Source organism: Carya illinoinensis, chromosome 9 (genome assembly GCF_018687715.1).
Source record: "Carya illinoinensis cultivar Pawnee chromosome 9, C.illinoinensisPawnee_v1, whole genome shotgun sequence".
Lineage (NCBI taxonomy): Eukaryota > Viridiplantae > Streptophyta > Magnoliopsida > Fagales > Juglandaceae > Carya > Carya illinoinensis.
The window spans coordinates 5,175,345-5,191,739 of NC_056760.1; the positions used below are offsets into that span (position 1 = coordinate 5,175,345).

Here is a 16,395-nt window from a genome sequence, read left to right on the forward strand (position 1 = left end):
AATTTATTTTTAACCAATTAAATTAAATTAATATATATATCAATACGTAAATATGAAATGATCGGCAGCTATGTGTCACCGCTTGCAAGAAAAATGCTTATTTATAATCTTTTCTCAATTAAAATAACAAACTTTTTTTTTTTTTATGGTTTGTGCATATATATATTTATATATATATATATATATATCCCCCCAATCCGGCTAAAAAGCTACTCATGGTACAGAGTCACGTCTTAATTAATTAAATTAGTGACTTACAGGCTGTCGCAAAATCGTTTTCCTGTTTTAATTAATTAATTAAATGGGTGCATACTCTACTCTACTCTTATATATGTATTTTCCTTAATGATATATATATATAGCTGCTTTTACGAACAAATTAATGGTGGTAAGTTAATGTGTATATATATTTAATTGAAGTAGCAGCTAGTCAGGTCATCATGTGATAGCTAGCTTAATTAGGCCAACTCTTGTCCTGCATGTTGTACAACATCCACCACGTACGTAGTACCTCTGCCTCTGGGTTAGGTTACAAGTACTATTTCCCATTATCGGATTCCGACCTTTCATTATAACGTTGTTCATTAAACGTCCGATCTTTGACCAAATTATTCAATATTGCATGATACAATAATTTGGTAGGCCACTTTATTTCGGAGGTCCACAAATTCGATCGTTCGGCGACATATATATATATATATCATGTGGGTCATGAAAAACCTAGTAGCCATGTTTTTGGACCAAAGTTTCGAAGACTTGACTCTTCAAATTAAATTAATAATATATATATGCTAATTGTTATCATGATTCTCAATCCTACTGCATGCAATATAAAATTATTATTATTAAAAATATTAAATATATTTAAGAAAAATTTATAAAAAATTTATTTCTCTACATATCAATTATTGATAGACTAAATATCATGAAATTTAAATTTCAAAATTTGAATTAAAAAAAAACAAATAAAATAATCGAGTCTTATAAATAAAATTGTAATTATATAACTCTTATTATTATTTAGTTCCAACTTAAATTACTTTTGCCGTTATGACAGGTTAATGATCGAATATATATGTTAGCCAATGGGATTATATATGCGAGTACTTGAACTTCTACCTGTTTTTACAAGATGATGACATCGGCTGATCATGAGCTGAAACATGTGATCATGATAGTGTTACCAAAATGTGTCGTAGTTCCCCAAATCTCACTTTTCAATTACAAGTTGGTTCACAAAAATATAAAAATAAAATAAAAAATTAATATATATTGTTGCATTATATAAAATTGTAAAATCATTTTTTATTTAAAGTAGATCTAATGAGTAATGTTAGGACATAAACAAACTTTTTGAATTAAAAAAAAAAAGACTGAATTATTCATACTTTTTACAATAAAACCAAATTTTTAATGAAAATACATTTGCGCGACAGCTTATATATTTAAAATTTATACCATTATTCTTTAAGTCTTTCGGAGTTAAGATATTAATGAACATAATTTTATTTAGATTTAGAGTTAATTTTAACTCATTTTATCTAATCATTATAATTTTTCTAAATTATCATATAAAATATAATAAATAATTCAATTTTTTAAATTTTAAAATAAAAATAATATTAAAAAATAATATTTTATTAATTTTTATTTCAATTTATTTCATTTAAAATTACTGTTCAAACGCCACCCTAACCAGCCCTACGTACCCTTGATTTCACGGGGAGGCTAGCTAGGCCTGCTTAAAGCTCTTTTGATGGCCCAAAACTTGCGAACATGAGCTGGAAAAAGGCCTCTGACATGCATAATAGGACGTGCTATTCGATATATATGGTTCTGACTTTGAGAAAGCCAGGCCCAGGCCATGAGGTAATATCATTGAGATTCTTGTTAATAAAAATTAACAAAAATTAAATAATGCGTGTATCACTTTCCCTGTCAAGACTGACCAGAAATCTTTTAAAAAAAACAATTAGTAAAGTTTACTTCTCCTGTTTTTCTAAAAAGTATGGAAAAATATAACGTATAATTATGAATTAATATATATACTAATTTAATATAATTAGTTAAAAAATAGATTTTATTAAAAATAATATTAATTTAAATTTTAAATATGAAGAAATCAGTATTGATACGTAAATTAATACGCGACTTTACTTGTACGTAACAAAATTTAAAAAATATTTATGTCATATGAAAATTATTATCAAATAAAAAATACTTTAACAACAAAATAATTATATAAAAATAAACTCACAAATTGATGTGACTTATGTAGTACATCTGATTATAAAATTATTTTTATCATAAAATAAATCTAATATCTTTTACAAAATCACAACAGTTTATAATTTTATTTTATATAATCTTCGTATATCTATAAGAGTTAGACAATGTTTAGATATATACGAAAAGGGTACATTATATTGTCAGGGGCATGCTAAAAAATGAAGACTTGAATTACATTAATTATACCTCAATCGCCACTGTAGCAGCTTTTGCTTTTGGACTAACAAAGTAGGGTTTGCCTTTTAATCTTTATATTCTTTGAGCGAAAACGTACAGTTTATGTTGGCACTGAAACCAGTCTTCCATGTTCAAACCACGAGAAACCAGTTTTCATATGACTTTACAACTTCTAATATTATTCTTAAGGAACGAAACATGCGTGGGAACATCATGTGCATGCATGTTTATTCTGTATTTATTTTTTATAGTTTTCAATCTTAATCTATTTTTAGATAACTTTATAGCTGAATAATTGATAAATATAATAATAATTTAAAATATGTGAAAATGACGAAAAATATTAATAAAGAAGGGCCCGCTTCATCATTTTGTTCACTGGGATAGTCTCATGTTCTTCGCTTTAGAATTTTCCGAAGTGATAACATGGGAAAAGAAGGAAATGGTACTGTTAATAAATTGACAGAACAGCAAGGGTTGTCTGCTTTGATTTAGATTCCTGGAATTTTTTTACACTAAAAGAAGAACCTTTTTAGAAAGAAAAAACTGCGTGCAGGTCATGAGTGAACCCAGAGCCAAATGTTTGCTGTCTCTCTCTCTCTCTCTCCCTGTCTCCGCTACTATTTTATGACTGTCAATTTTCAAGTTCACTATGCTTTTTTACTGAAAATACGGCTTTTTTTCGATGGATTGAGATGATGGAACGTGAATCAGACTTTACGGGTGGGTGTGTAATGAGAGATGGTTTTGCTACACGTCATCTCAGGCCAAACATCAATTTTAATTATTTATTTTAAATAATTCTACATATTATCTTTTTCATTATATACATTTATTTTAATTTTTTTATTTCTTTATAATAAATATACAATATATAAGTAATAAATAGAACAATTAAATTGATATAAAAATTTATAATTAATATGACGTGAAATGATGCATAGAATCTCTTTTTTATTATATTAATTGAATGTTGTTATTTATTATTTTTATTTTATATTTTTTTTTAAATTTTAATAAATATCTATAATATGTGATGTGATTAATAGAATTATTAAACAAGGTTGTTTGTATTTTCTTTTAAGTTTTATTATATATATAAAAATAAAGTTTTATTAATCTGTATATTAATATTAATTTTTTTATATTTAAAATTTAAATTAATATTAATTTTAATAAAATTTATTTTTTTACCAATTATATTAAATTAGTTCATATATTAAATGAGAATCATACTTGTAACTAAATTTTCGGTTTCTTTTCATTTGGTTTACTTCCTTCGAGATTTTTGCGGTACTTCTCTGCCTAGAAATTCCTGTTCTTTATCTGATTCATTTGGTATCATCCTTTCTTTCTTATTTTTTTGTCCTATTAACAATTAGCATTGAATTTGGTGAAAATTGAGGGATCTGGTACACTGTCTGTATCTTATATGCATCATGTATATGTAATTGAACACAATTATAAATTTAAACTCATAACTTTATCTCTCGAGATTGAGTAATAATTTGATATCCTACGGCTCAAAATTCATACCATTCACTGATTTGGGAACAAGTTTCATGCTACTTAGTTACCATGTCTTGTTATCAATTGAATGGACGAGAATGAACATACTTTCTATTATCATTTTAAGTTATGTTTGGTAATGTAGTGAGATGATCTCAATGTTATGTAAATAAAAATAAAAAAACAATAAAAAAAATTCTCAAAATATTCAAATTCCCAATCCGTAGGGATTTAAACGCTATTTAATAATGATATGTTGGACAAAATTCTAACCAGAGATGTGGACAAATTTGAATCGGTCAAAAGTTTCTGATAGTCATCACTCTAAAAACTAGGGCTTTTAGAGTTTCGGCTATAGGGTCCCCCCCAGTAAGTTATATGTATGCATGGAACAAAACCGACATGGCTAGGCTACACAGCTTTCCTCATATTATCGTAATGTTATGTAGATTAATGACGGCCATTTCCCATTTGAACCTAACAAAGCTATAGATAGCCCTGGCCATGTTTTCAATTCCCAACCTAAATTTCTTTACACAATTAAGCTAGAGCACAGAACGATAAGATTGCAGGGACAGCTGGTTCCAGCTCCAGACAGGACTGTTTGGCTCGCCGCGTTTTTCTCGAGAAAAGAAGAGAAAAGAAAGCACTTTTTGAGGCAGAGATTCTTTCTAATCAAAATCTTTTTTTGAAAAGTAGTTGCAATAAGTAGAGGTATCTCCACAAATACAAGCTTCACTTTCGTCTTCAAAGGAGCAGAAAGTAGGAGCACAAGGTTAGGTTAACCATTAAGAAGAAAAAAAGGGGGAAAAATGACAACAAAAGTTAAGAGCTCTCCCGACGGCTCAAAATATGATATGTGCTTCAATTATCCTGTTTGCTGCTCCCTACTTTCTCCTTTCATTACTGCAGATTCTATCTTGTTCAGTCTGGTTAGAGAAAGCCCAAAAAAAAAAAAAAAAAATTGAAAACGGTAAGCACTGCTATATTAACTATTTCCCTAATGGCTTCAGTGTCTCTCTCAGCTTCAAAGTCCCAGCAAGATGTAGTAAACTAGTGTAATAGGAAGAGCAATTAGCATCCCAAATATAACCCTGCAACAACATGAACATCCACCAAACTGATATTAAAACCAATTGGAAGTGTAATGGATTACGGAGTCAATGCTACTTAGCATGTGTGTGTATGCAGAAAGAATGGAGATTTGCATTTAGAAATTTTGAAAAAAAAAATAAAAAAGACATCTATATGCCTGTAATTAAATATGACATTTATCGTATATATCTATCTATATGTAGATACTGGACCACCAAGGTTAATAACATTAAAAACAAAAATATATATGTGTGTATATATCTGTACTGCACCACCAATGACCATTCTAACATGTCTCCACGAACGAAACATGAACAGGAGTATGTTGTTGATATGTTCACGTACACATTCGTAAAAGGTGTGGTGTAGTTAATCGGAAATTAAATGAGAATAAGAAGGATAGTGCTCGAACCCAGTGCTCAAAATGTCAGCATGAACATTGTATTCCTTTGCAAAGACGAAGGGGACAATCCCCTGGGGAAGAGCTGCCTGAAAATTTAAGGAGAGATTTTTTTACATTATCCACAAAGAAAGAGCAAGCTGTGTCTGGTAAAAAAGAGTTGGATAACCAAAAATTACAGACGGCTCGGTATACATTTCTTCACCTGTACAATGGCAATGTGCAAAAGGACCCCTCGTAGTCCAACTGCAACTGAGGCAGCAGCCATGACAGCAGGGCCGGTGATGAATCGAACAGCCATGGCAAAGGAAGCGACAGAGTTTCCACATGCAATCATTTTCGGCTGCAATGCCATGAACAAGCCTGCAACACCATAAAAGTACAAAATGATATGTAAAAATCTAGCAATAAAAAAACGATCTTTTCGCTTCTGATTCACCATCTAGCAGAAAAAAGCTAAGAAATACTAACAGGGTTTAAGCAGTAACGTACCAAGACTAAACATGGCCATTCCGAGACCAGCATCAGATAGAATGGCTATGGAACGTGCAATTATAGCAGGCATAACGATATTCCACCTGTAAATTTGAAGGGACCGATTAAACGACAGCAATCAACAATTCCCAATTGCTTTTAAAACGAGAAATCATTTAACTTCAACATACTTGAATGAGACTAAAGACCAGGTGAGGCCAATCAGGCTGGAATAGGTATTGGGATTCCTAATGAGCTTTCGCCACACCATAATCAAGATGAGTCTGCTCATTACACTAGCTGGCGGCATAGACACCGGTTTCGAATCACCGTGAGCACCGGCCTTGGGGTGGAGCTCAGTTGTGGAGCTCGACCCGAGCTTCGAAAGCACCGGGCCTTCCCGATCAACCCCATTCGTCAGTGTTCTGTTTCCAAAGCTGAACTCATCTCGACCAAACTCATCATAATCTAGATATCGAACACAAAAATGTGATATTAAAATAACAAAAAAGTAACAGAAAACGACAGAATAAAACCAATCGTTCCTACTTCCTAGTAAGAACAAACTTGGGACCAAGAAAAACAGGGTATTGTGTTTCGAATCTGCTCTGAAAAGGAAGAACGAGAGATCACATCCCATCCAAGGATGAAAGGGGAAACGAAAAGTCGTGGAGTAACAAACAAAATCCGACAAAACCCCACCCCACGCCCAAGACATAAAGAACCCCAAATATCAATCCAATATTCATATTCAAGCAGACAAATACAGTAGTATGAAAACATCAACAATCAAAAGAATCCAAGAGAGACTCATTCGCAGATTCAATCAATCGTGCCCAATAGTCCACAATGTCCGCACAACAAGAAATAAAAATTCAAAGATTATTGTATAAACCTTTTTGGTGACCAACCCCACCAAGCTCATTCGCATAATCGCCCCCACCCCTGAAAACATGGATCCCACCCTCGGAAACCGGGGAAGCGCTTGAGCTCCAAACAAACATGTGAAGGTCCTTGCCTCCATCACCAGCACACCCATTAGCCTTCTTCTTTGCACCCGGCGAGAAAATTCCTGCACTCGGCGGAGCCGGATAAGCCCCATTCGGTCTCGCTGGGTTCCCGAACACGCCGACTCCGCTCTCCTCGTCGAAACCCAGGTTACCGAAATTGGATTGCCTCGGGCTCACATTGCTGGCGTTCTTACCATTCACCATGGAATAGAAATCAGTGTGGTTGAAACTGGACCCTCTAGGAGTTGGATTTCTTGATGATTGAAGCGAGTAAATCTCTGCATTGGTTAGATTTGATGGGCGGGGAGTGAGTGAAAGACCGGAATTAGGCCCGTGTGAGCGTCGGGAGAATATTTCGGAGCGAGAAGAAGCTGACTTTCTCACAGTGACATGGAGTTTCCCATCTTCACCGACTTCAGCTTGGGTTTCCAGTGGTTCTTTCCCATCCAAGGAAAGGATATCAGAATCAACTCTGAAGGAAATGATGGACCCGGCAGTGTCTGGGAACTGGTCAACGATCAAGAGCCTGGCTCCCCGGTACTCAAACAAGAAGAGCATCAAGGTGTACCATATGATGCATTGGAGGACGACTATTTGGACCATGAGGGTCCCTGATGAGTCTCCGTACATGCCCTTGAGCAAAGGGATGCCCATGACGAGTGTGTTAGGGAGAGAGGAGAGTGAGAAGAGTGTGATGGACCATTCGAGAGAGCCTCTTGAGCTGGTCCTGGACCAGATGGCTAGGACCACTAAGACAATGACCTTCTGGAGAGTGTCAGCGGCTATGAACCTGTAGTTCATCTCATAAGGGTTATTGGTGGAGATGAAGTGAAAGGAAAGGAGCGGGACAGCAAAAAGTGCCACAAATCGGTTGATTCCTGAGCATTGGTCGGGGCTAAAGATCTTCCACCATTTGACAGAGCCGTACGCTAAGATCATGGCCACATAGAGAGGCACAACGGATGTGAGAACGTGGTAGAGGTCCGTGAGACTAATCATTTTTCGTGCTTTCTTCTCTGTTAGGATTTTGCTTAGTATTGAGGGATGCAAAAATAGAACAGCAAATGAGGCGAGTCAGAACACCCAGGTAGCGTTGTGATAGAAAAATAGTGACCTTCCCGGAATTTCTTTGAGATTTTCCCGCCCGAAAATCGTCGTGAAAACCCAAGTAAAGTGATGTCCCTTGCGAGTAACTATCGTAAGTACGGAAGGAAGGAGAAGATACCCGGGATAAATAAGCACAGGAAGTTAACCCATTTTCTTAAGAACTCAAAGAAATTAAGCTATAAAGAATGGCAGAGAGAATTAGGCGAGAAGAGGGGAAGCGCCGACGTCGGAAATGATCAGAAGGTGAACTTTCAGGGCAGTGAGAGATAGAGGCTAGCAAGTGGGGTAAAGGGATGGAAGTGAGGGGTTATATTTAAGGCATTTTAATGGCAGACAGAGAAATAAAAGCTAGGGGCTTTAGAGAAGTTTTTTTAATCGTTAGCCTTTTTGGATCCGGAAAGGAAAATTGGAGAGAAAAATAAAGAAGAGAAATGGCCCAATGGGGGTATCTTCTTTTTCCTTTTTAAAAAGAAAATATAAAATTATGACCAGAGGGGGGAATGAGTAACTCGGACTCGTAGGAAGACCGAACGCTTCGGGATAGAGTGAGAAAATAAAATAAAATAAAAAAGCAAAGCCCATGGCCAGAGCCCAGAGGAGAGCTTCAAAAGATTCTCTCTCACTTTCTGCAATGTTTACAGGCCGTGTTCGTACGTATAAATTTTAGAAAATAATATTTACAGTTTTAAATTAAAAAATAATATTAAATTATAATAGAACCATAAGTTACATTTTTTCTATAAAGTTTTATCATAGATTTGACACTAATCACTCTCTGAATCTCTTCTAACAGGCAATATACAATACCGAAATTGCACAAATATTAAAAATATACTTTTAGTACTGATAAGCATCTTCTTTATTCATAATACCACAAAAATGTCATTTTTCAAAAGATTTGTGATAATTTAAGTATCAATATCCACATTTATTGTTTCGAATATCTATCATTATATATGTAATTCTAGACTATTACAACTCTACAACATTTTTATATCATTAATTTTTAGTGTATTTTTAGAAAATATATATTTACAATTATAAATTATATAATTACTGAGTAATCGTTTTTCAAAAAATAAATAAAATATGATACTCATATTTTTTTTTAAACGATTATACGACGTTTATTCACTTCACAATTATACTTATAATTACTCTTTTTTATATGTTTAGCTTGTCAATAAGATATTTTTTTTTACAGAAAATCCAAAAAATTAAGCATAGATAAATCATATTTTGTAAGTAGTTTTGAATTGTGGTAAAGAGCGATGTGGATCGACCATGCATGCATAGTGCAGAGCCACGAAGAGAGAGAGAGGTTTCACGCATGGGAAAGAATGATTCCAATTGGAAGAGACAATGGCCTCAGTAATTGTGTCATCACAGGAAGAGGAGCATGAAAAGAACGAATCATCATCGACAAAGCACGAAACATTAACAGCAACACAACAGAAGAAAAGTAGAAGCATAAAGACCATCAAATGCTGGAATGATTGCGGCATCCCAAAGGGAATCTGAAAAAACATCTGAATCCCGGCCCCCACGACTATCATGTGCAAACCCATTACCATATATGCATGTGTCACCTTCTCATCTAATGATTCTATGTCTGCGACCTAGCCGCCTCCAACATATATATATATATATATATATATTATAAAAAATAATAATTACAGTTATAAATATATAAATATCGTATATTTATTTTTTAAAAAATAATAAATATAAGATTTATATAAAAAAAATTAATTTTTTATTTATAAAATTTATTATTTTTTAAAATAATTATACGACACTTACGCATTCTATAATTATATATAATATTATTCATAGATTATATAAGTGATAGCTTATAAAAAGATTTTCTAACATATTTTTAACTTATTATATCACAAGTTTATGTATTTAATTTTATAAAACCTTTTTACAGTTAAAATATTTCTCATTTATATATTGTATAAATATGATACATAGTTGTTTTTATAATTTTTAGGTAAAGTTCCTCTAATAAGATATATATATTTAAAATTCAAACCTAGCAAGATCAATAGGAATTATAATATTTTTAAAATTAATAAAAATAATTTTAAAAAAAGGGTTAAAAGTTATAAAATAATTGTTTAATAATTATAGAGAAAACAAGTTCATTTTGTTGCCATCTTAATTATCTTTTTATTTTATTTGTAAAGTATTGCTGTCGTTTGTTAATTTTCGTGCCCTAACCACGTTGGAAAGAACGAAACAAACAAACTGCTTTTAAGAGTACGCTTCGAACTTGTCGCTGCTGAGTAATGACAGAAACTCGGCCATGCCATTACCCTCTTAGAGCATTGATAATAGATTTTTTATCTTATTTTAAAAATTAATTTTAAATATAAAGAAAAATTTTTACATTAAATTATATATTTTTTATCAAATAATAATAAAATAATAAAAAGAGAGAAGAGAAAAAGAAAAAAAAAGAGAGAGTTGGAAGAAAGAAAAAAATAATAAAATAATATTTAAAAAAAAAAAATGACATCTTTAAAGATAAATAATTACTGGTCATAATTTTTTAAAATTATAAAGATAGATAAGTCAATGTAGGTGATTTTAAGGTAATTTTATTCAAATTTGAGAATAAAAATAAAGATGAATAAACTATTACTAGTGCTCTTAGATAAAAAATTTTGATTGTAAAAGTTTCGATCTACGTATTAATAAGCACATTTATTTGCTAAGAAAAAAAAAAACACATTTATTTAAGGGTAGTGATACCTTATTATTATCTATCTAGAACTTAAAAGCATTTTAAGGTTTTTATTTTTTATTTACTTTTTTAACGTATTTTTTTAACATCTTTAATCATTAAAAAAATTTTAAAAATATATAACTTTACAAATATCAACTTCCTTAATCATTTAAGTAAAATTAAAAAAAAAAATCAAATACAAAAAGAGTAATAGATGTGTAATAGTGAAATAGTAAACCTATCATTTTTCTTTATCTAATGTGGTTGATTAGAAAGTTAAATTTTAATAAAAATTATGTTAATTTGAATTTAAAATATGAAGACAATATTATTAATATACATATTGATACACAAATGTACATAACAAGACTACTTTAAGATTTTTCATTTTTAAGATGACGTTAATTTTAAAAAAGAATTATTTTATTTTTGATTTTAAAAGACTTGTGGTATTGTTTCTTAGAAAATGATAAACACATGTCACATTTTATAATATTTTATATAACAATGTTTTAAAAAGAGGGATATTTTTGTAAACTATCTTATAAAATTAATATCACTTTATAAAAATAGAAAAACATTTGACATTACTTTCATATTATCCAAAGAAATAATGTAAACGATAATCAACTAGACCTCATCATCTTTGAATAATTATTAGATAATGCAGTATTAAAAAAATTAAAAAATTACCTAATATATTTTACTTTATCTACCAAATATTTGATTTCTATAATATGTTAAGAATCTATATATTAAAAAATAATAAATAGTAATCAAATCAATAAATGATACTTGTAGTCATAAGTGTGTAAGCGTCGCATGATCATTTTGAAAAAAGTAAATAAATATATAATCTATATAAAATTAAAATTAATTTTTTAATAATAAATCTCATTATTTTTTAAAACGACTGTACAATACTTATATATTTTACATGCTTGAATAATGGAGTGAATATATAATAAGCTCGTGATATTTTATTAAATCTTGGGCAGTACTATTGGCTTAATTCCTCATAACTACGAGTTGGCTTTTTTTGTCGAGTTTTACTACATACAAGTAATGTCGCGTACTAATTTACGTATCATTACTGATTTTTTCATACTTAAAATTTAAATTAGTATTGTTTTCAATAAAATCTATTTTTTGACTAATCACAATAAATTAATACAAATATATAGTACACAAATATACTTATAACTAGACTTTTTCTTTTTTGTCTCCGCGCTTTGGTGAGAAGGACTTAAAAGTTAGATTTTCTGTTCTAGATGTTTACAAGAGGAATTAATTCCTTTGACGATCGGTACGCATATAATTAAGAACTAATTCTCCACATCTCAACTATATTTCCAACGTTATGAGAATCAAGTTCTATCTGCAACATCTCAATTAGTGGGACTTTCTTTTTGATCATGTTTCTGTTAATGCCCGAGGAAACTAGTTTATAAATATATAAGTTATTCTATTCTCAAGTTAGTAAACAGTATACTATCTGTATCACTTAAATAGTAAGATTTAAATTTTAAAATTTATCTTTTAAATTAAATTATGTCATATATTTATTTTACTATATGTACTTTACACAACTATTTGAGAATAAGTGGCACAGCCACACTGTACCAAGGGCCAAAACTTTTTGATATGATGTTTTATTACCCCCATAGATTTTATGCATAATTCTATAAATATAGAAATTGGCTCATCAAATATATATATATATATATATATATAATCTCTATATGCTATCTAATTTTTGTTTTTAAAATTACAATATACCTAAAAATGTCTCTTTCTAATTTTTTAGAAGATTGCTACAGACACAAAAATATTACACAAAATAAATATACAAACTAATATAATTTCATAAAATCTGTTAGATCTACTTTATAATAATAGTAGTTTTAAAATCTAACGTATCACATCAAATCATATCAGTTTGTGGGTTTACTTTTGTGTAAACTATATGTAGCCAAAGTATTTTCCTTTTTTTTTTTTTATAGTCTCAAATTTTTGTTTAATTTCTATATATTAACTATTTTCAAGGATGTGGCTTTTCTAGAATTAAAATTAAATTTATGAGAAATAATAAAAAAATTATTTTTTAACAGTGAACTCTATTTTTTTTTAAAATGAGTGAATTAAACTTACATACTCTGTATTTAATATTATTTTTTACATAAATATATCATATAATAGAAAAGTTATCCCCGCAACATAATTACTGGTTCGGCGGTCAGTAGTGTTGAGAATATAATTTTTCTAAATATGTGTACTCAGAAAAAGGTGACAGTTTAGAAAACAAAATAAAAACAAAAATATTAGCTAGCCAGCATCAACTAAAACATAATTAATTAAGTTGGTTAGACTTTTATATACATGAGCGAACCTATGCAAACAAATCAAAGTGCAGCAAACAACTAACATTTGTCGCCACTAACATCCATCATTGTTTTTCATCAGTCCCTCACTACATGACTATATTTATTCACTCTTTTGAACAACTCATTCGTCCTTTTTTTTTTCTCCCTTACTTAAATCTATACGATCTTTCTACATATCCAGTCTCTCTCTCTCTCTCTCTCTCTCTCCTTTTTTTTTTTTTTTTTTTTTTTTTTTTGTGGGGAAGTTCATGCTAGCGACTTAATTTAGTCAAACTCGACCTGTAACGTACACTTTTAATTAAAAACAAAATCTGGCTACTTTTGGGTTGAAAATCATGGTCATGTACTACAATATTCATTGCATGTGTTGGATTATATATGTATCTGGTTGGAATGGAAGTGGGTTCTTTTTTGCCGCAACTTTTATTTGACCGATACACGCAGGCAATTTATTTCTCATTTCAGGTCTTTTTCAGAGCTTAAATTTGGCAATGAAGGACGCAATTCCGAACGTATTGATAAGTGGGTAGCTAGATTTTGAGTATCAGTATTTGCTAGAACTGCACTCACGTACAGTATCTTGGCTACCCCATCTTTCTGAAGTGATCACTTTTTGCCTCAGCGTCCAATGGGATGCTCTAATTCTAGTCAGAGATGCAATATTAGGGGACAAAACTTAAAAATTTTATAATTTCTTTGTTTCTTCCCTCTTCCATCTTTTTCTGTCATCAACAAAAACCCTTGGCCTCCTCTTATAAATGCTTTTATTTTGGTTAGTTGACACTCATCACGCGTACGTACTCGATCATGATCATGTGAAAATAAACAACTGCAAACATGAAAACCTTTTTTCTTTTTTGGTCTCTCCGTCTCTGTCCCTGTCTCTCTCTCTCTATTGATGTTATCATGGTGAGTGTGCACTTCTTTTTCTTTTCGATCACGAGAGGGCACGAAAACTGTTTTCCAACAGAGCGAATGCGTTCTTCTTATCATCACAAAGTGCTTAAATATTTTCTGAACGCAACAGCTTGTTGGTGAGACATTTGCATGCTCCGGCAAAAAGCTGTAGAGAATATAGCACGTCCTTAAATATTAAATATTATATATTATTCCCTATACACCTTGCCGAGGCTGTTTGCCACTAGGGCTTAGTACAAGCTTCTGGGCTAATATATTTTTAACCGCAAATGTGTCACAAAAGCTAGCTTCAACAGATCCATGATCTCTTTCTGGCCCAATTTTCTCCCCCCTCGTGAAATTCTTATTCTATAATTATTTTCCGATGGAAAGGAGGACAGAAAAAGCGAATATATAGAAAAGAAAAAAAGAGCGATAAAATGATGAAAAAGGAACAGATCTCAGACTGATAAAGGTAGATAGATTGCAGTAGTGGCAAATACGGAGAAGAGGATGCAGCTGTAGACGACGTTAATGTTGAAGTGGACTTCAAGCAATCTAAAGAGTCGGATCGGAAGGGTGACGTCTGGGAATATTATTCTGGCAGAGGACAGAATACAGATGAATTGAGAGGGGCCGGGCCGGCGGGGTGGGGGCGCAGCTGGCTGCATGCTAGCTAGCTGCAGGTAGCCTTGCCTTTGACATATTATGGTTATTATTGCAGCACTGCAAAACTATTGTGACGGGCAAAAATTCAGTTTTGTCAGAACTTTTGCCCGTTGGATTTTGGAGACTCAAACCCTGTCCAATTATTTAAATTTCTCGTTACCGAACAGATATTTACACGGAGAAATGCGCGAGAGAATTTGATGCTATATATATATATATATATGTATATATATATTTTTCTTTTATCTGTGGTTGAATATATAACATGTTCTTATTTTATAAATAAATGAAATTAAGAAAAGAATGAAAATACAAAAAATTAACGACATTAACAAATTTACACAATAAACTAAATATAACATAGAATAAATCATATTACTATGGGTGAAAACTGAACTAGTTGGTTTTTTATTTGTATAAAATCGGCCTAACCAACCGGTTGGGGGAGGGGGGGGGGGGGGGGGGGAGAAATCGTCAGGACCTGTTCCAATTGGTCTCAAATTGGTTCGGTAGATTCCAGTCAATTTTGGGTGGCGCGATGAGAGTGCGAGAGTGGAAGGACGTGAGAGGGAGACGCAATGAGAAAGAGGAATTGAATGGCTCGACCGAATGGAGACTGGTGGAGTAAGATCGACGTGTGATTGCAACGTAAGATAGATGGACCGGTAGAGGGAGCTGCGTGAGAGACGGCATGAAATGAGATTTTGAGAGGAAATGAAATTAAGAAAAGCCAAAGAAAATATTGAGTTAAACTCAAATCTAAAACGACACCATATTAAACCAAATAGCGTTGTTTCATATTAATATTTTTTTTCCTAAACCATAGCTATAAACAATGATGTTTAACTCTCTTAACTTAAACGGTGCCATTTTATATAAGAGTAAAAGAAAAAATATATATTATTTTAGTCAGTTCGCTTAGAGTCGAATAAGTCGATGTCAGTTTCTAGAGTTTTGCTACATACAAGTAGAGTCGTGAACTAATCTGTATATCAATATTGATTTCTTCATACTTAAATTTTAAATTAATACTGTTTTCAATAAAATCTATTTTTTATCCAATCACAATAGATTAATACACATATTAATGTAATTGTACTTACAATTAAATTTTTTCCAATTTCTAACAATATTTTATTGTCGGCCAACTGATTTTTCATTAGTTTTGGCAGGTTCTGATTGGTAACGGCCTGTTCCCTACTATACATATACTAAAATATTATATTATAAGTACGGTAATACTCTAATATCGTATAACCATAAATAACAACACACTTTAGTATGTAAGGCTTGTCTCATGCCCTTCTCTCCAAAAGGGTTATTTACATTGAATGCAGTGATCGTTGTTTGAGTTTTACATTTTGGCTTCCCTCATAATAAAGAAAAAAATAATTTATATAAGTCTTGTACTTTCAAAAAAAAAAATTCATATAAAGAAATAATTTTTTTAAAAGGTGGACCACTTCATTCATGAATCATGACGATTGAGAGGACAGAAATGGGCCGATTGCATGTCTGAGGTTTGGTTGCCTCAGGCCCTCAACCCAGCTTGAAGAATTAATGGCCCTTGGGGAATCGGTGAGTTAGGTTTGGGGCCGCATTTATCTTCGGCCCTTTTTGTGGCATTTACAAACATTGAGAAATAATAAG

At 31.6% G+C, this 16,395-nt stretch overlaps 1 protein-coding gene across 1 annotated transcript; it reads right to left on the bottom strand.

Annotated features, from left to right (window-relative positions):
- Positions 1–4,640: 4,640 nt before the first annotated feature.
- Positions 4,641–8,478, bottom strand: LOC122277632 (probable auxin efflux carrier component 1b). The gene is made up of 6 exons (XM_043087710.1): positions 6,840–8,478; positions 6,136–6,412; positions 5,963–6,048; positions 5,676–5,833; positions 5,483–5,559; positions 4,641–5,069 (listed from the first exon to the last, which is right to left on the bottom strand). Exons 1-6 carry the CDS (start codon positions 7,951–7,953, stop codon positions 5,003–5,005), a joined length of 1,779 nt encoding a protein of 592 aa, XP_042943644.1. The 5' UTR covers positions 7,954–8,478; the 3' UTR covers positions 4,641–5,002.
- Between the last annotated feature and the right edge of the window lie 7,917 nt (positions 8,479–16,395).

Bases quoted from the DNA above. Each gene is read 5' to 3' on its own strand.
- LOC122277632 (XM_043087710.1), bottom strand. From the start codon at position 7,953: ATGATTAGTCTCACGGACCTCTACCACGTTCTCACATCCGTTGTGCCT. The intron at 6,413-6,839 runs GTTTATACAATA...TTCGATATCTAG, and splicing joins TGGGGTTGGTCACCAAAAAG to ATTATGATGAGTTTGGTCGA. The intron at 5,834-5,962 runs GTACGTTACTGC...ATGGTGTTGCAG, and splicing joins AATGGCCATGTTTAGTCTTG to GCTTGTTCATGGCATTGCAG.